Genomic DNA, 21,187 nt, shown 5'->3' with positions numbered 1-21,187 from the left:
TTGGATCTCTCCTCATGTAAAGCCACACTCAGCAGCCCAACGGCTTTCATCCTGACCATGGCTTCCTATCTTCCCCACACATCTTCCTGCACTCACCAGTCCCTCAAACCCAGACTCTGTCACCTACCCTTGGCACAAAATACCAAACCCTATGCAATCACTGCCTCAGCAGATGCAGGCAGAGTCTGCTGAATTGGAGCTGAAACATATGCTGAAGTATATACATTAGCTTATGGTTTGTGTAGAAAGTCACACACTGACACAGTGTAATGAAATTTAGCAGGTATGTTTGCAGCAGACTTGAGAGAAAAAGGCTGTGTCATAACACACGTTCTACCATGTGTGTTGGCATAGTTAAACAGTTCAACTACCCCAGGGCTGGAGTAAAGAGCTTTGCCTGGCAAAAAGGTGTTCTGTGCACAGCAGTTTATCCTTGTGATGCATGTGAGAGAGTTGTGACGGCGTAATTCAGTTCCCACTGAAAGTTGTCAGATTCCTGTTACTTTCATTAGTTTCTTCAGGATTCTGTTTTTTTTTCTTTCTTTCCCTTTGCATACTGCAAATATTCATGCTGTGCTAACCAAACATAAGCTGATCTTGCCACTGAAGTGGAAATCTGCAAACAACTTTGCTCATGAAATTATTCCCAACTGAAAAGCTGAGGTGTGCTCCTGCCTCTTGCCCTTTATCCCAGGTGGAATAAATGTTCTTTCATGGCTGCTCTAATGCGTTTAGATTTGGCTGCACAGCAGCTGGGGGCACTCAGCACCCTCTAAGACAGATTTTTACTTTTCTGATGCATTTTTTTTTGTTTTCATATGTCCGTAATGTTTTTCTGCAAGCATAACAATGGTATCAATATATCTAGACTATTGTACATGAGAAATGTGTATAATGTAATGAGATCAGAAGTGATAGAATTTTAGAGGGAGCAGTGTACTTACATATACAAATTTCACTTCCAAAGAAAAGCCTTTCATATGTTATATCTCAATTTAGGTGTTCCAGGGATCACAGGCAATGATTATAAGTGATTCCATGTGCACAAAAGAAATTAAGCAAAACCATAATTAGACAATTTGATAATTAGATCATTAACAAGCTCTTAATATAACTGTGTTAATGGAAACAGCTATAAATACAAAACTATATCTGGTTACTGTTTGGTATTTTGTCAAAGCTTCAAAGCTGAGGAGCTTTGACAAGCAAACATAACTCATGCTGAGATAATGTAAAACTGTTAGAAAAAATGTCAATGGGTTGTGCTGGGATTTTCCTTAGTTCACAGTATTAATAAAAACAAACCCATGTGCTAATAAAAACTGATGAATAATGTCTTGCACACCTGAAGTGGTAAGTATGGTATCAATTAACCTGAAGCTGGGATTAGTGCACAGAGTGAGGTGGGGTGTGACAGCTGAGGGGCAGAAGGGTCAAAGGGTATCTGCTGGGTTTGGGAGTTGTGCACCTGATAAGCCTCGTGAGCCTGAGGCTGGAATCCAAAAGCCTGTGCAAACCAGAAAGGAGTTGTGGGCATTGTATTGCTGTCAGGAAAAAATAGGATGGTGGTGCTTTTCCCTCTCTGAGGTAAAAAGGGGGTTTCCAAGAGGCTGAGTCACTGAAATGTAGTTTGATCTTGGACACCACTGGAGTTTGCAGAATCCTGATGCAGAAGCAAGCACAGCAGCCCTTCTGTGGGTGAGTGAGAAGGAGGTGATAAATGATAACAGGCCAAATGTTACTGAGAGACAAAGATTTAACAGATTGAAGTGAGACTGTGAGAGCCTGTATGGCTACACAGCAGGGGATGTTAGCTGCCTGTAGAGCAAGTGACTGTCAGCACCTGGTATGTGGCTACTATTTAAAGCAGCAGCTTGCTGCAGGCCTGGTATGTGTCAAGGAGGATATTTCAGACAGGTGCTGTCAAACTTCAGAGTTGCTTACAGGATACACTTATGCAACTTTTGTCCATACAAAACAGCATAAAGTCTTTTAGGAAAGCAGGGTGGCATACAACCTATTAATAGGAATGTTGTGACCTTCCTTCTAGGTCAGCAATTGAGTATCTTTGCTGACCCCATTAGGAGACCTTCAAATTACTTGTATCAGAAATTAGGGGGGAAAAAAATTCTTTCAGAGATCTTTGCCTTGATTTCTCCTCTTTCCCTCCTTCATCCCCTTCCAGTCTCATCATCAGCTTCAACTAGATAGTTCGTCTTCTTCTTCTGCAGCCTCTAAAGGGTTGTGCACTTATCTAGGACTGTTCTCAACAGTCCTGACTAACCCTCCAGCTTTCTCAATGCCCATTTGCTTGATCCTGGGTGCATTCCCTAAAAAAGGCATGTAACAACTCTGTGGGCATTGAGGTGTATGTTTACTTCAGTCGAGAAAAAAGCTTACAGAAATCCCCAGTCAATACTAGTGTGAGATGTGACTGCCACTGAGTGGTAAGAGCAGGTTTGTATGCAGCTTGGAATGCTCTGCATGTACAAGGATTTGAGAATTAGTGCAGAGAGGAGACTCGTTTCTGTTTCCAAATTACATGTTTGTAACAAGTTATTTATCTAATGAAAAATGGAAACATAAAGAAGAGACAAATACATTTCAGTTTTTCATGTGCCTCTGACTGTGGATGTGCATGGGAGGGACTTCATTATTGCTGTGAAGTGACTGTTGTCTTTGTGATCTACTTTCCGGGTGGTTAGGAACAATATGAATTCTCTGGTTTCCTAGATGGCACACAGAAAAGCTCCATCTGATTTGAAGAATTTTATTTGCCAAGATCGAGATTACTTGGGTTGCCTGGTGTTTTCACATTCAAGGACATGAAAGAAGGTCAATTTAAAGTGTGAATTTCAAATGACCCTGACAAACTTCAGCATTCCAGGTTTTAACTGACCATAATTAGTTCTGTACTAAGGTTTGCAATGTTCTAATTCTGGTCAAGCTGAGAACCATGGAAATCTGATATGTCAGAAAAGAAACTGGAGAAGAGAGCCTGAAAGACTGTTGCTTGAGGAGAGGATATCTAAGATGAATGAAAGGTAGCTTTGCTGCACCACGTGTGCAGTGTGAAGTGGAGAAAATGATAGAATTGTGTCCAAAAGTCAAGTGATTCAAAACAAACAGAAGAACACAGTAACCGAAAATTAAAACGAAGATTGGACATGCAAAGGCAAAGCTCTTTACCCTTTGCAAAAACCATCAATAACCTGTATCATTCTATTGACTTTTTTTATTTTTTTCCCCTCCGAAACAGTGATTTTGAATGGAATTTAAAGATACTAATGCTTCTTAGAGTGGAGAGAAAAGCATAAGAGTGAGCCTTCAAAAATGGTTTAACAAAGTAGGATACAGAAGTAAGCTGCAGAGATCAAAAGTTTCTGGTTCTATGATGCATGTCAATTGTAGACATGTTGAAGCTGAACAAATTTGACAAAAAAATGTAACATATTCAGTAGTTCTTTTGAGAATGTTAAGTTATGAAATAAAATCCACGATAATCTTTCTAATGATTGTTTGCCTAAAATAAAAGATTCTCATTTTGAAAAGCAGTTACAAGAGGTTTCAGTTTGCTACAAACCTCTTTTTAAATCAGGGGAACAGTAAGTATATAGGTGTCACAAATACTATCCTGACCTTTGCATCTGTGATGTTTAGTACTGTACTTCAAGTATGACAGTTTTTGAGAAATCACTGGTTGTTGTGTCAGTAGTAGCTCTGTGCTGGCATTTGTCAAAGAACTGTAATGCTCTTCTCTCAGGAAAAGCAAGCTAAACTTTGAAAATGTGGAGGTGTGTCAGAACAAGAATTGCTACTGTAGCCCGGTTGCTCAAAGAGGAGGTTCAAGTGATCTGTCGATTTAGTGTTTATCAAAGCTTGGAATAATGGGAAGGTTTGAAAGGATCAAAGAAAAAATAATATTATTCCAGTATTTACTGTGTCTGGCCCACGTAATCATAGGTCTGTCGTGCTTATCCCAGATGGGTTTGAAAGGGTGGGGAACAGGGTATCAACTGTACAGAACAATGTCTTTGTGAATGGTAATCAGCAGAATTTTATGAAAAAAGGGTATCATATTTGCCACTACGGCGAGGAGTGAGAGTAACATTTGGTTGATAAAGCAAACAGTTTGCAAGCTCACGAAAGCATCTAATCCTAACTTAGTAGCTAAGTCAAATTTATATCTGGACCCCAGCTGAGGTAAGAGGCAGCAATAGCCACCAACTTCCGTGAGGTGACTGGAAACTTGACCAAAAATGCATCTGTAGTACATCTGGGTTCCATGCATGACACAAAACTGCTTATAGCAGGGAATGATGCAGGGAAGTACTGGGGGGTCAAGGTGAACAGTCAGTTGAACACAAGCTCATAGTGTGCTCTGGTGGCTGAGAAAGCAAATGCAATCCTTCCACATCCAGGCAGGAAAGTAGAAAGCAAGGAAGAGAGAATAGAGCTGCTGCATTTTCCAGCATAAGGATGAGGTTTCTGCAATTCTAAGTTGTATCCATTCTTTGTTCTCAAAGGGATGCTGACAAATGCTACCCTTTCAGCAACAGCTGAGTTTGTCTGCCACATAGCTGTAGAAGAAGCTTCCCTCCAGGAGACCCTGTGCGTGCTGTGGCCAGAGATTTAGTCTGGGCTGCAGGGCTCTAGACAACCGCATAGCAGAGCTCATTGGGCAAGACTTGGATTTGCACTACTGAGTGTGTATTTAGATTTTCCTGCTGCTATTTCATCTCTTCTTCCCAACCCAATTAAAAATCTGGCTGCTGTCTAGCTATCGAATGCTAACACAAACACCTGTGTGCCAGATGTATATAGCTGTAAGTCCGTCAGTGCTGATCCATCATCAGAGCCATGAGCCATAAGCCAATTCATGGAGCAATTGGAAAACACTGCTTATTTTTTTCCCACCTTTTTCTATTCTTCCTCCCTATTTTTAATCCTCCTATTTTCTCAGGGTTTTCTCTCTTCTGCTTCCTGCTGCTGCAAGTTTGTAAGGTGAGCCCTGCTCAGACTTTCTGTCTCTTTCAGATAAGAAAACAGCCTAAACCACAGAAATACATTTTTTTGGCCACAGAGTGGCTGGTTTATACTGACAAGTGTTAAATTATAAAAGTCCAAATGTCAGTTGTACATGCCAGCTCAAGAAGAACGCCTTGAAATACTAATGTTGTGAGTGCTACCCTGGGCAGGATTAAGACTTGATTTTTGAATTCCCCCTCTTTCTGAAAAGAACTAGTCCCCCGGGTGTGTTTTGGAGATACCAACTGTAGGACAGGGTGCATTTTTGAAAGTGAAGACTCAAGTCAGCAGTAGAAAGTTCAAGTTTGAGGGACAAGAATGGTAATAGTTAAAGAGGTGGGATATAATAAGACTGCAGAGATTTTACTGATAAGACAATCTTTTTACGTGGGCTTGCTGGAAACAAGCTAATATAAAACGCCTCTCTTATTTTACTATGCTTTCCTCGTGATCTCTGTTTCTTCTTTCACCAAAGTTCCCTACTTACAGCTCTCCAGTTTAGGATTGCCTCCTCTCTACTGTCCCCAGTGTGCAGTGACAGTGATTATGGGGGAATGTTCCTGCTGGAGAAAGAGAGAGTTTTAGAAGGACAAAAGGGAAATATGTTCTTTTCTAGCAGAGGAGATAAGATAGTTTTATTTGCTCAGCTGGGAGTGATAATGGATGGCTTATGTGAAGAAGACATTTTGGGTGTGAGGGATGACTTCTGTGGCAAGGAGGGTAAAGCAGTGTGGTTTTACCCAGAGAAGATGCCAGTTGCTATATACAGAGCAATAGAGCAAGGGAGGCCAGTTTGCTGCCCCCTTGGTCTTGCTTATGTGCAACTTTGGCTTTTACTTACCAAAACACTGCTTGTGCTAGCAGAGATCCTGCCAGCTTGGATAATTCAGAGGATTCAGTGTTTCGATCTCCGAGGATTACTTACCAAAGCTAACTGATTTTTATCCAAGGGTTCCTGGCTCAGTTTGATGGTACAGTACTACTAATTTACAGTCACTGTGTGTATCCTGTCATGCTTTCTTTAAGGCAAAACTCCCACTGACTTCTGTATATTTGAAGATACTTTTGCTTTAATGGAAGTGGTGCCATCGTAACAGTGAGGAGCTGTTTTTCAACTGTTGGGGCTCTGGAAAATTAAAACAGCAAACCTCTAAAATGTAACCTAGAAAATTATAGGATACGTTTAAGTTAGGATGCAGAGTTTTGGAAAATAGACGAAGTGCCTCTGGAAAACAACTTACAAGTGTAATCTCTTTATTGAGCTTGAAAGTACACCCTCAAGAGGGAAAGGAGAACGGAGGAGATTTTTTTGTTTAAATTTCCCCCCACCTCCATTTTTCCTAAATAGTAATCAACTATGGACTAGCAGGATTGTGTTTAGAGTAGACATGTTTGTACAATCATAGAATAACATGGGGTTTTTTATCAGGTTAAGGCTTCCCTCCTACTAAAGTTTCTTAAGTTGTTCTACTCCTTGCCTGTGGAGAGGGAGAATCTGGAAAACATACTTCTTCCTGGGAAGAGCTCTGATTGATGCTTTCCCCTTTTCTCCTCACCTTGCGTGATGGATTATATACCAGCAATCATTACTGCCTGGACCATTTCAGAAACAAGAGAACTCCATGAGTCTTTTGTGAGCATCTTCAAGTGGAAGCTGACCTCTGTGATTTAGTTAGTATTGACTCTTTGTTTTTCTGTAAAGAGCGGTGAGTAATATTGGTGTTGAAGAACACAATTTGTTCAAAAACATCTTGAGATCCATTGTATATTTGAGTTTTCTCTGAGGTAATAGCGTAGGTTACAATGTCTAACTTGCATAAACTGTTGTTGGCCAAATCAAATACAGTTGTGTATGAAATTTTAGAGAGTATTTCCTTTATTAGTTTCTGCCTGCTGTATGCTTGCAAAAGAGTAGAATGTGTACGAGGCGTTTGTATACGAATCTATGATCAACTAGTATCCATATGACATGTAAAAGTGCACATTGTTCATCTTATTTCTTGCCTGTCTCTCTGTCCAGCAGTTGAGCTCATCCTGCTTTTGTCGTGTCTCCTTGTGAGCTTTGTGTAAATGTATGTGTGAAACAGCTGGTGCTTCATGCTGGAAGTGGTTGTTTGCTTTCTCTCCTGAGGAAGATGTGCTCTAAGCTTTGTCATCTGCTTTCTTAGCAGTGGAGTTAAAACATCATGAGAACTATATAGAAAGGCACAGTTTTATGAAGGGAGATGAAAGAGAGGAGGATGCTTCTGCAGGCCCTTTCATGATCATACAGTAGTGCTGTTCCTCCTCCTCCATGAAATTAGGACTACATTTACTCTGGTAGAGCTGTCTGTGTAAGAAACATTTCAGTGTTTCTTAACTAGTGACTGTTTGCTGGGTACAGGAATTCCTTAGCCTACCTTGCGTCTCTAAAATGCAATATTTTGTTCCCTCTTCTGTATTTCCCATGTGGGTTTTTAGTTCAGTAACAAAGATAAGGAATTAGTTACTATCTGGTTACAGTGGAGAAGATGAGGAACTAAACATATCTGGAATTGGTGTTTACTTGACCTTGAAAACTCAAAGGTAAGGTGAAAAGCCTTCTTGCAGTATAGATCAGCGCGCACTCTGTTTAGTTCACTGCTTGCCTTGTGCATTTATGCCATGGTCTGTGCTATGTCTGATCTCCTGAAGCTTTCAGACCTCTTACACGCCTTCATTTGTTTATTGTAGGAATAGGAGTTTACAGTAATGATGTTTATACTAAAGATGGGTAAACCATTACAGCAAGAAGAGAAACCATCGTGAACCTTTGCCCTGAACTCAAACCAAACTCTTTTGTGATTTTAAAGTTCTGTTTCAGTTTTCAGTGTCACTGTACTTTGTTCCATCAGGACTAGAAATGAGTGCCAAAACATAAATGGTATTTCCAGTGTCAACCTCAGATTTCACAAGCAAATCTACTCTTTTGCCAGGGAGTGCGGAGTTTCTTAGACCTCACAAATTTTGGTAGTGAATATAACCTTTTTCAACTTCTGCTGCTCAGTGCAGCTAGCTCAAATTGCTTATCCAGTGAGGCTTGCCTGTTGCTATTTTGTATGGGACAAGATACTGTTTATTGAACTATTAAGCATTCCTAGGGGAATGTGTGCAGATGATTGCTTGCAGCTGAAATACTAAAACAGAAAGTGCGGTGTAGCTGCATTTCCCTGCTATTCCAACAAGGATGTAGGGACTGTCCAGCTTTGGCCTCCTCCCTGCTAAATGTGTTGTAGATGTGTCGTCAGCCACTTCTGTGAAATTATAGTGGATCTGCCCAGTGCAGAATATGAAAGTAAACTCTCTAGGCTCTATCAGTTTTGTTTTGAGAACAAAATGTGACTAATGTGCTTCTGGAACCTGTGTTCCTCCAAATTTATTTGCTGTCCTGTAGGCTTTTCTGTTTCATATCCCAGACTTGGATCCAGGTAGAACTGTCTATCTAGTAGAGTCTGATATATTAGTAGGACCAATCTTCAGAGCAACCAGTTCAGGTTTTGCCTGTTTCTCCTTTCTGCTCCTGAGGAGGAACAGTCTTTCATCTTCCCTTCCTCCCTCTCTCTCTCTGTTTATTGTTGTATCAGAGAATGATCTGATGTTTGTTTTAACACTGAGATGAAGCTGAATTCACTGCTGTCCAGTACTCTGTAAAGTTGGTGCGCTACTTGAATATTTATATCATGCTGACATTTGCTTATGTTAAAGAAGGCATTATTTCCTTGGAATATTTATCATAGTATCCCGGAATTTCCATGTTGAACTGCTGCTGGATCTCAGTGTTGTATATAATTACCTGCGTCCAAGCCCAGTTGCCTTAGGAAGTTAACTTTCAAAGAACAACAGCTACCTTTGTGACACTTGCTAGCTGAAGGAAGAGCTGGCAAGGATTTTTCCTGGACTGATGTAGAGCAGCCTGGAAAGAAGACCCACACCCCACTTCAGCTATATAGGTAGCTTTGTCTAGCTCATTATGGGAAAAGTAGAGAGTCATTTCCCTGCACACCTGGCATCACAGAGTGAGTGCCTATATCCAGTGTGATCTGTTGACCTAGTTATGGTCTGGGATGGAAAATATGATTTGACATCTTCTGCATCCTGTTTTTTCCCCCTGATTTCCACCAGTCCCTTTCCCAAAGGTTAAGGGGGAAGGGTTGTTACAGAATCCAGTTCTGCCTTCCTGACACACTTTGAAGCTCTGACCCCCTTTGTGCATAGAATAGAAATGACCAGCTTGAGGCTTGATCAGATCTCAGCCTCCTGTTGTTTCCCATCAGCTTATATGACTCTCCTGGGCTTCTGGGGCTGGAACTACTCTTTTGCTGCTGTGCATAAAGAGGCACCGTGATTTATGAATCAATTAATCACTGCATGCTGAGGAGCTGTTCACGGTAGTTAAACAGTGAAAATAAAATGCTCAAGTATATTATAAAGATGGATCATAATGAATATGACCCTCTATCAATGAATCCTCTCCCTCTCTCTATTATACCCCCTACCCACTTTTCCAGCACAGCCACACTATCAAGACATGAAATTTGTCTATCTCGATGGCACAGGGTTCATCAAATTACTTAATTACTTGATAAGGGTGCTGCCTATTTGTGGGATTTTTTTCCCCTCACACACACATGCATTCTTTCAGTCTGATTTCAGTTTGCTGCTAAAGCTATTAGAGCCACAAAGATGGAGAGAATAAAAAAGATTCTGATACTACCGATTAAATCTTTTTGAGTAGTCATAAGAAAATCCACCAATAAGTCTCCAAAAATTAAGGAGGGGCAGGTGAAGTCTGCCCTGCTTGGTCTGTAAAACCACAGAAATGTGGTGTGAAAATTCCAAGAAATATTTCTGTCAAATCACTGTCACCTTTTTGCTCTGTGCACCACACACATCATTGCTGTGAGTTTCTGAAACTGCGTGATACTGTAAGAAGGAGGTAAGTTTGGTGCTAAGTCTCCGTTAAGACTGCTGTTTGGCTTCAGAACTTACTGAAGCACTTTGCAATTTGGACCAGCATTCAGATCAGGGTGGCATATTGCTCTGTGGGGAGCACCACTGGTGTTCAAATACCTACCTGTGAGATAAGGCTATGAGGCAAAAGGCTTTAAACTTGATTATGTGGTTTTGCACCAAAACTATGCTTTTCGAGGAGAAAATTAGTCTTAACAGATTATTAACTCTATACATGTTGTATTTTATAAATAAAATTATTACTTTATTATACATTATCAGCAGATACCCAAAATAGTGGTAGAACATTTCAGTAACAGAAAGGTGATTTGTTTTCATTTGGATTTTTTTAGGTTTTTTTTGGGGTGGATGGGATTTGGCTGAAAAGTGCATTCTTGGTAAATGACTATCAACTATCCATCTGTTTTGAATTCTGAAAAGGATTTTGGGACAGTGATAATACTTCTGTTTTTTCATTTTGTTTCTTTACAGCAGTCTTTGAAGTGTGACATTTTTGTTGCAGAGTATTTCCTGGGTTTTCTGAGTACCAAAAGCTGGCATTGATGAGCAGATGGACTTATGAACCTTGCTACAAGTCCACTGGCTATAGTGGAGTTGCTCTTAACCTCACCTGTGTAACTAAGAGTAGATTTCATTCAAGCCAGAAACTAGGTGCAGTGGTGTGAAGCAAGTTAATTCCATTTCTCTGCTATGCATTGAAACTTGCAGTGGAATTACAATATTTGCTACTTATCAGTAAAAGTAAAAGAATTTTTTTTCTTTCCAACACAATCCAGTTTCTCAGATTTGTTCAGCTCTGCTGCTGGCATATGTTGACTGTATCTAATGGCCTTTGTTTGCATTCTAAGCTTATCTCATAAACTGGCCTTTGAAATACAGTAATAGTGTTTCACTGTGATGACCATGGTTAAACATTTCTCTTCTGTCCTCTCCTTACCCTTCTCTGTTTGATTTTTAGGACCTGGGTTTCTCTTCAGTGATTCATGAGAAGCTTCAAGTTCCCAATACCATTCGTAAGGCATGGAACGAGAAGGACAACAGATGTGATGTTTGTGCCACACACCTGAACCAACTGAAGCAAGAGGCCATTCAGATGGTGCTGACCTTAGAGCAAGCTGCCAACTCAGAACATTACGATGCCTCGCCAGGCTCTCCCCCACCTCTCTCCAATATCCCCACGTTAGTGAGTCCCCGGCACATGGGCAGCCTGCAGCCCAGGGACTGGGCATACATGCCTTCTCCTTATGCTACATCTAACTATACAGGCTTTGTTGCCAACAAACACAGTGGAAAACCCAACAGTTTAGGAATCGGCAATGGGGTGGAGAAAAAAAATGGCTCTCCTGGACACCAAGCTAAGGTCAGCTTTCAAATGGCCACCAGCCCCAGCAATGGTAATGTTCTCAACTCTGTGGCCATCCAGGCCCATCAGTACCTTGACGGCACTTGGTCTTTGTCAAGAACGAATGGAGTCACTCTATATCCCTACCAAGTAAGTATTTTCAAATAACAGAACATGTTTGTTTTCCTCCCATTAAAGCTTGCATGGGCATACTAACACGGCTTGCTCCTGTAGGGTAGAAGTGGAGCCATTTGAATAGGGAGCACCAGAACAAGGAGTGATATAAACTTCTGTTTCCCTGCTAGGGGATTGAGTTGGAGGAGACACAGATCAAAAGCAGAGCTAATTAGAACACCTTTTATAAATTCAGCTGTTATTAAGAGCAGAACCGAGCTGTTGTTTTTAGTAGCAGATAACTAATCATACATTATATGCAGTTATTTGCTCATACAGTTACTTTCTCTCAGAATACTTGGTTGGAGCAACAGCTGGGAGCCAATCACACTTGTTTACTCGCAAGTGGAAGGTGGCACTAATGCACCAGTGACTTCTGAGTTGGAATTCAGGAAGGATCCAGAAGGTCTTTTATTTCATCATATGTCATCATGTGTCTTGATCCTTTGACTACATATAGCAGGCACTAACTTCAACATGTTCTAAGTTGCCTGCATTCTTGATGCTAGTGTGCTGGTGGCCTTCTGCAGGTTCAGCTGATTCTTGGTGTTTTGATTTTTATCAATTCTCATGGATTCAGGATGTCCAGTAACCTTCAGATCTTAGAAATTCTGTGAGATTTTCAAGTACTTCTCAGCACGGTCTTTTCCTTCTCTTTAGCCTGCTGTTTTCTGGTACACCACACCCATAAATACCTGTAGAATCCATCCATGGCACAGAAGAAGCTTTTGTACGACAGGAGGTGGGCTTTCTGATGTGCTGAACTGTAGCTGGTGGGATTTTCAGAGTGCTCAAGCACTTGCAGACTGGGACATAAGCCTGTTCTTCCCGTGTTCTCACAGCCATCCCTGTTGGCTTCCTTAGGCCTGTAAATAACTTTGAAAGTTGGTCTTTCTATTAAGTTATGAACATAGTACAAGATAGATCCCTAAATTAATATTTAACTTTTGTTAGTATAAGTAATTGATATTACAGCCAGAAAAATGTGAAGTTATTCATAAGCATTAAGATATTGTCATGCACCAAAGCAAACTAGGTAAAACCAGAAGTTATTTTATCTACAGTTATTTTATCTGGAAAATATGTGACTTTATGGTTCTGTGATTTATGCTCTAGTGAACCTAAATCACATTTGAGTAGGTCAGTATGTGGTCATATTTTTGATCTAAGAAAAAAAAATCTGATCTAAGTTTGAACTAAGAAAAAAAAAACCTAAACAAAGAATGTACATTAACAAATCTGAATAACTATTGTTTGTATTAAGAAAATTAATTCAGGTTTATTGCATTCACAATCTCTTAGGTTTATCTGTGAAAATGTGGGTTTTGTTTACTTTTTTATAATTTTTGCATTTCTGGATGATTCATTTTGACTTAAAAATATTCAGTAAGGAGAATCTAATATTCAAAATTGTCCAGACTGATTCTATTTATTAACTGGGTCCAGTTAAATTAAGGACTCTTCTCTACCCTTCCCTTTCAAAAAACATGAAAAAAAAATATTGCCTGCCCTTCAGACCCCCCCTGCCAAAAAACTCCAAAAAAACCTGACACAAAAACCAAACTAACCCCTCAGAAAACAGCAAAACAAACAAACAAACAAAATCTGACAAACCCAAACAAACCTAGCAGTGTTGGTCTTTGATAGAAAGTGTTTATTGTTTCATTGTTTTCTTCAAGATTCTAGTTTCAAATATTGAAATTCTCACTATACTCAAATTGTCACATTTAATTCTCCAGTTCAGAAATAATAATGATGGCTTTCATCTTTAAACACACTAAAAAGAATTTAGTGTTTGTTTACATAGTGTCTGTATTCTGTATCAGACCGGGAATCAGTCAAGCAAGAAGAAATGCTTTTAAATGTAATTTACTTGTAGTTTCAAATATTGGGAAGATGCAAGCTTTGCTTTTTTTCTGCTTTTGTGTGCAGAAACCAATCTTGCTACACATTTTAGATTTCTGTCCCACGTAATTGTATTTTTGTTATGCACTTACAGTTACAAAACTCTGCTGGGGAAGAGCACTAGGAAGTTGAATCTGTTATCTCATCTTAATTAGAACCCTTCTTGATTTGAAGGTGAATTAAAAAAGTGTTGCTAGCTACTTACTGGTGAATGTCTATATATTAATTAAGTTTTCTTGCTTTCCCTTAAGAATAGTGATTAGAAAAACCTCCCAGTGCATTAGCTAAGAGGAACAGAAGATAATTTCTTGGGATAAAAAGCCTTGCGCTTCACACAAAGAAGTGCAGTACGCTTCTACATCATAATCTTGTTAAATAGTTGTTCAGGGAGAAGTCAGTCTCATGGCTCTAGACTTAATGGCACCTGTGGTAGACACCTCCCATTGTAAATTAGCTTTTGTTAGACAGTTTAGATAACTTGAAAGAAATGGTTGAGTACCTTGAAAACTGACTGTGGTTTCTTCCTTAAAGTATCATCAAGAAGAGAAAATACTAGTTTGAAAGTGATGTTCTTTTGCTCAGAATTGGCTCACTGCAATTTTAGGCACCAAAAGTATTCCTAAAATTGTGAGTTGTATGATGTTATTCGTTTCCTAGCATCTTCCTTCCAGACTGCCTAAAATTAGAACCTTGTTATGGGGAATTAATTACAATTTTTGTTTCAGTTCCAGTAGAAAAACAATTTAAAAAAAATAAAGGGATTATTGCGATATTCTAAGGCTCAGTTGCTACAGTAGTGTAAGACAAGTCTTAAATGACATGCCACTATTCAATTAATTTTGCAGAAAGAGCACTTGTTACCAGGGTAAGTAAAACAAATGTGAATTTATATATTATCAGATTTAGTAATGTATTATATGTTTACAATCAGAAAAGTAGAAGTAGCGCTGTCTTTAACTGGAGATACATGTCGGATGTAAAAGAAAATTTCTAATAATTTCATGGATGCATAATTTGAACTAGTCAATGGATTCTCCTAAGAACTTTGGAGAAGTTGCTACTAACAATTTTGTAGGCAAAACTGATCCTGCCTGGAGATGAGGAGATGATGTAGATGACCTCATCAATCCCCACTGTCCCTGTTTTATGTGATTCCATATTTAGTCACCCCTTGAAACACAAACAAAAATCTGGTTCTAAAGATCCGTGATGTCTCCTAGGCCTGACAAAAAGGGGGCTGAATCAAATTTCGCTGATAAGTGGTCCTTTGAAAAAAACAGGGAATCAGCTGCAGGGAAATGGAATTATTGATCCTTGAACAAAGAGGCCTGTTAAAGCCCTTCTATGAATACTGGAATTCTGAAGTATTTACCTGGTCAGGGTAAAACTGACACCTTGCTGTTTAATACATGGAAAAAAAATACTAGCCAAAATTCATTAGAATTCGATTGAGAGTCTGAAAACTGTGCTCTTTCAGTGCTTGTTGGCAGGTAGCATTTGTATACCCTGTAGATCAGACTGTGTTTTAACACTTGCAAAGGCCTCTGTTGATCTCCCTATCATTCAGAGGGATTTCAGTCCTTCCCTACTCTGAGAAAACTAATTTGGATTGGTGAGGTTTTACCTGAGAAGGGCTGCAATTATTTGTGCAGCTGCTGATGTGAATTACAGGATACCATAGTGTTAAGTACACTTCTGTTCCTTACCAATTATTACATAACACTTCTAAAGAAAAAGAAACCTTTGGGCATGGGGTTCTAATATAGGAGCCAAAAGTCCAAATTCCTTAATGAAATGATTGCTTCTTGTAATTTTTATAGAGAATGCGATATTAAATTGAATTCATAACATTTTCATTACTTTATAATCCCAAACTGATAAAGTAGCTAAAACAAAAACGCCACATTGGAGAATAAGATTTGAGTCCTCAGGTGTTCAGACTGATTTAGGGTTTGCTTTCAAAGGGAAAGGACTTGAAAATAGTGTCTAGATTAAGCTGGTTACACTTTTTCTGGAGTCAAAGCAATCCAGTATTTTACTAAAATATTAAATTAACTGCGTGGTTGTCGTGTGTTGGTGTGAGCTGTAGAACGTAAAATGGTGGGCACATTTCCTTGGTATTCTAGTTGCCCTCCTGGATCTGCATAAGAATCTTTTCATGACTTTATGTAGATAATTTCAAAAGGCAAACCAAAGGAAATTTAGCACAGCGTGTGTGGTAGATTTGAGTGACAGGAAGGTAAGAGTAAGCCTGAGAACTGGAGAAGGTCAACTGTTTCAGGAACAATTTAGGCCATAAAGGGAACGATGGGTAACAGAAAATGTAGCAGCTGATGTGGGTGAGCACTTCCTACTCCTGACCTTGAGGATGTGAAGTTTGATTTTGGTAAGGAAAAAGGTAGTGTGTGTAAGGATTTGAGTAGGGGCATTGTGAACATAACGATATTCATGGAAAAAGTGTTCCTTTCTCCCTTGCAGTTAAAAAGACTCTATTGACTAAAAGTTTGGAAAATGAGATCTTAAACTACTGAGAGCCTCTTGGCCTGGGGCATAATGATCTCAAGCCTATTCAGAATTATCAAAGGCTTTGTTTGTGTACAATTGATGAAAGCCTACAGAAAGTATGTGTTTTCTGTTTTCTCTTCATGTATAACGTGTGTTTAGAAGAACACTGTTCTGTGAGAAAGTACCAGCTTGTTCTGGAGCTTTGCTGTGATGAATGATTTGTTTGGAGTTTACTTAGGTCATGACTGTCTCATAACACATCAGTTCATTCAGGCACAGGCTTTTGAAAAGAAACTGGTAATGATTAGAGTTGGACACAAGATGGAGAATTCAGATACAGAGCCAACGCCTGTGTGGGGGGTATTCCCATCCAGGATTTTGATTCCAAGCTTTTTTTCCAAGTCTTGTCTGTCTAATTTATTTCTCTTCCATTTGCTGCTGCTTCTGTTGCTTCTTCAAGTGTTCAGAAGGATAAAATGTTAATGATTGCTACATTGGTGCCAGGGTAGTTTAGGTGCCTTCTAAAGCATATAATGCAAGGTAGAGAAATAAAGTTACTTGCTCCATCTGCAAACTAACAGTGTCTTCTCTTAGTTATTCCATGCTTCCTAAAACTGGACTGTTTTACCAAGGCATCTTAGAAACAAAGGATTTATATGTTGACCTTTCTAGTACCATGTTTTTATGCAACCACACTCGATACACTGAGATACCTAATGCTGGAAGTATTTTGCCTTTGTGCAGTTAGGTTTTGGTTCAGAATTATTTGAATGGCTCATGTTTCAATAGCAGTTCAGTTGCTGTATGTATGAGAACCACTTCTAAGTGTAGTGACTACCTGAACAGTCAAAAACTTTTTGTTCCTATTACTGTGAGCTAATGAATGATGATGCTGAGCAAATGTGTGCAAATTCTTGCACTGATTTTTTTTTTTTTTTATTTTTTTTATTCTGTGACCTGGACTCTTAACAACAAAGTGACTCCATAGTGAGACTATACACTGAAAGTGCAGGAATTTTATTTACAAAGATTGTTTAACTGGACCAAGAAGCAGAATGTCAAACAAGTTCATTGGCACTGAAATTATATCCTTGCTTAATTATCTCTGTTGCCCTCTTCCCCCATGCATTAGTTGTTATCTCTGAAGTAGCTCTCCTCTAAAAGCCTTTTTCAACCAAATCACTAATAATTAGATATGACCCTACCAAAGTCAGTGTATGTCATCAGCTGACATTTTGCCATGATTGTTTGATCATTCAATTTGTATATTAAAGGAGTTAGCTATTTGTATTTCATTCCTCCTGTCCACCCCCTCAACTAACAGCCCAGTTGTATACTGATTTTCTAATATCATAAAGAGGGGAAACTGAAGTCTATGTGAACTGCAGGAGAGGTTTTTTTTGTTTTTTTTTTTTTTTTTGCATTGCATGGGTGTGATTTGATCCCTTACGGCATTTTTATGCATGGCTTAATGACCTTAGCATCATTACTTTTCCCCTTCATGATACTGGGGTGACTAAGGGAAGAAAGAGGTAAAGGGTATCCCATGGGCTGAAAAGAGCTAAATAGGCTTATCCTGTGAGTATGAAAACCCCATGACTCAATTGTGATGTGAGGAAGAAATCTGGACTATTATAGGAGTGAGTTAATCCTGTAAATTAGCAAAAGCCAGAAGATCACAATTAGTGAGGATTTGGAGTCTTGGTTTCCTTCCCTGCTCTGTAGCTTAAGGATTTTGTCCACATGTGAGACTAGTTTCTTTTCTGAAATAATAGCTGTGCTGATTGCTTGCATCATTGAACAAAAATATAAATTGAGAGGAGAAGTGATGTTTTAACAGTCAGAAAAATGATGTAGAGATGGAATGGAGCGAGGGGGAAGACAAACTGATACACTGACACAAATTTGTACTTTTGTTTCCTATGATATAAACAAGGTGGAAGAGTAACTAGAGATAAAAATAGTCAGCTCCTGCTTTCATAGATCAAGAACATAGAGAGCTAAGACAGCCAATTTAGAAGTAAGAAGAAATATGCTGTTTATGCAATGTACAGTTTTTTGGGACTTATCGCTGTAGAGATAGTACTGAGGCCAAGAGCTTAGAAATATTCATAAAGGGATTATGTGTTTATGTGGTCAATAAAAAAGTCCCTTCTTTCTGATATTAGCATAAAAATAGTAGGAGATAAATTTCTATATAGCATAAGGCAGTTGGTACCTTATATACTACGGAGAAGGCTTCTTTAAGTACATGCAATATATAGCTAAGGACTAGAATTTCTGAAACTGCCCCTGAAGGTTTCTGGCACAGGTGTTACTGGGTTCACTGGGAAGAGGATACTCAGTACTTAGAGACTCTTTGTCCCTGTGTTCTAAAAGTGGGTGACTGGTGCTATGTTTTGGATGGAAGCCTGTGATAAATAAATTGGCAAAAAGTGCTTTTCTAACAGTTTCTACATTTCTGGAGTTCAACGTAAGTGTGGTATGTTTCAGAATTTTTTTGTTGTTATTATTTCTTACTTAAGTGTTGAAAAAAAGATTCTAAAAAATCTCTTGGATTGAATCATTCATATGAGTAACATGCTGGTCTTTAATTCTGCATAAATATACAGTCCTTGTGGCTGATACTCCTCCTGTGTCTTACTACTGTTCAACATCTGTTGCAAGAAGAGAGGAAAAAGAAATGTACTAAACCAAGGGTAACTCATTCTAGCTGAGATGGGAAAGAGGGGATGACAAAAGAATTAGCAAGAAATTTTTTAGGAGTTTCTCTTTAAATTCCTAAGGGATACCACTCAAAGAACACACAAATCAGTGTACTGTCTCATTGACTAAGACATTTGTTTCTCACATTGTTTTGCATAAATGGGATATAGAACTAAGATTAGATTTAGACATGTCATCATACTTTTTTGATTTTTGTGTAATTCTGTTCTAACCTTTGATTTCTGCTTAGAAAAAATTTGAGCCTTTAAAAATGAAGAACTGTGTTACTATGCAAAAAATAAATTTACAAAGCCTTTGCTTTGATACTATGCTGCACTTATAGGAAGTAAGGAATAAATTGCTAGAGACTCATCTCACTCTGAAATGTGATTCCACACAGCTATCATGTGGAACCATTGTTTTCTTTTCTCTAAAGTGCTCCTGAAATGGTGTCAGAAAGGGAACATCAACTTGTCTGCTGGGACTGCTCTCTTTAATTCGTGGATTTGAGTTAAAGTGGTTGGCTCTTCCCTTATATTCCAGAGCATTGTGCCCTTGAGAGGTGGGTGTTGTCAGATAGAATACATTTGGGGCCAGACATTCTTCTGTCTCACTCTGGGATAATTGTTTTGCAGTTGACACGGCTACACTGGTATAGTACAGATAAGAATGAGATCAATGTCAGCCCTATAAGATCTGATCATCCAGAGTGTGAGAGTGGTTGTGGTGATTGGAGTAAATGTAGTGTCTTGCTTTCATAGTGGGCTTCACTCCCTTTTGGGTTGGTGAATGGGGAAGCTTTCTTTTACTATAATCTTATGGTCTGACCTGACACTGAAGAGTCTTTTGGAACTGCTCTTCTTGACAAATGAAAGCAGAAACCTGATTGTCCAGCATCTTTTGAACTTTGAACGGGCCTAGATGTGTCTTATGAAGAATAAGGAAGGATTACATCTCTGCAGGGGTGAGAAAAAGCCCCTCTCAGCTAATGAAAACATCTTTTAGATGTGAAAACTGCTCTGAGAAGAAATGAAATTGCATTTCACCTTTCACTCCCACCTAATCTCTCAAGTTGAATTCAGAACTGCTCCAAGGGTTGAAGGGAAAGGAACAGTAGTGAGCTTTCATCTTCCATGGGGTTTGTTGGTGCTCATGATGGTTAGTGTTGCTAGCAAATCTCAGCAGAAATATCTGTAGCTCTTCCTTGTATGACAGCACTAGAGTCACCATCACTTATGTCGTTAAGGTGTCTGAGGACTTGGGTTCTGTACACCAGGAAAACCTCAGGTCTCTCTGGTAGATGTGAACGTCAGGTGACTAAGCTGCAACCAGTGCGAGGTTATAGTTGTATGGATGGGTGTGCAAGTGAAGTGTTTCTATTGTGACAGCTCTTTGAATCAAATACTGCCAAGCTTTACTTCAAAGTGATACTTTTTAAACTGTATGTATGTTTATTAAATATCTGGCTAAATTTATGTACAGGCATTTGGCTAATGGGAAAGACAGAAAAGAACTGAAGGTTGGAACTATGCTTGATGAAATCATTTCTGTTTCCCTAACTTCACTGTAGCTGCATGCTTGTCACTGGATAATCATAAAGCACACTTGCATTGTGAATCCTGAAATTTTACACCTTTTACTACTCTATATATTACTTTCCAAGAAAGTCAAGACTATTAGTATAAGCAGAGTTTAGGCCTAGTTTTGAAAAAAATTCTACTTTAAAGCATGTAGAGTGATACATTATTTCCTGTAAGAGAAAGAGAGTTGATAGGTAGGGTTTGTTATTGCTTTCTTTCCTGACAGGTTTTAGGCCACTGGAGCTAGGCAGTGCTGCTGGATTTAAACAAAAATCATAAACACAATCATCTCTGTATTTTATTCTTGTGTATTTTCTCAGTTATTGCAGTGCAACATAGAAGATGGAAAATGAATTCAAGCGCTATTAGAGAAATTGTACAGAACATATCAGAAGAATATATAGTAATGAGATACTATCAGTGCTTAATTGATCAGACTCTAAGACTTTGTATGAAGTTTGTTGCCAGTGTGCAGGAGGTAAAAATAGATAACGTGATCCTCAGTTGTACATACAGATATATTATGGCAGCGATCAGACAGGACTGACAGGGAAAATGCACTCAGAAAGCTTTGTCTGCATATGGATCAACTTCTGCGAAAGTCATTGTGGAAAGTCTTGCAATGTTAGGTAGGTTTAACTGAGGCTTGGTGTGCAAGCTTGTGGAGATTTCTGATTTTTTTTGCTTTGAAGTAATGTAAACAAAAATAATCATAATTTGTCCTGGACAGCAAATAATATAACCAGATACTGTTCAAATGACTTAGGAGAACACCACAATGAAGGATTTCTGGCCACCAGGCTTCCCTGATAAATTATAAGAGCATCAGAGAGTGTCCTAAAGCTTATCTATTTTACTTTACTTTTAGATGTAAGTGCTAAATGAGGGATCAAGTTGTTTTCATGTAGCTAAGTGCTTTAGAGGGAAAAATCTCATTCTCATGTTACTGGCTTTTCAT

At 38.9% G+C, this 21,187-nt stretch overlaps 1 protein-coding gene across 1 annotated transcript in view; it reads left to right on the top strand.

Annotated features, from left to right (window-relative positions):
* Window positions 1-21,187, top strand: part of KIF26B (kinesin family member 26B) — a 288,027-nt gene that overhangs the window by 77,441 nt on the left and 189,399 nt on the right. Inside the window, exon 3 of the mRNA XM_027740999.2 lies at window positions 10,976-11,509. Within this exon, the coding sequence (XP_027596800.1) occupies window positions 10,976-11,509 (534 nt within the window). The remainder of the gene's footprint in view (window positions 1-10,975; window positions 11,510-21,187) is intronic.

Source organism: Pipra filicauda, unplaced genomic scaffold (genome assembly GCF_003945595.2).
Source record: "Pipra filicauda isolate LSUMZ 115617 unplaced genomic scaffold, ASM394559v2 scaffold351_size757598_pilon, whole genome shotgun sequence".
NCBI classification, from domain to species: Eukaryota; Metazoa; Chordata; class Aves; order Passeriformes; family Pipridae; genus Pipra; species Pipra filicauda.
The sequence above is the reverse complement of the archived record's forward strand: the minus strand, read 5'-3'. Positions and strand labels throughout refer to the sequence as shown.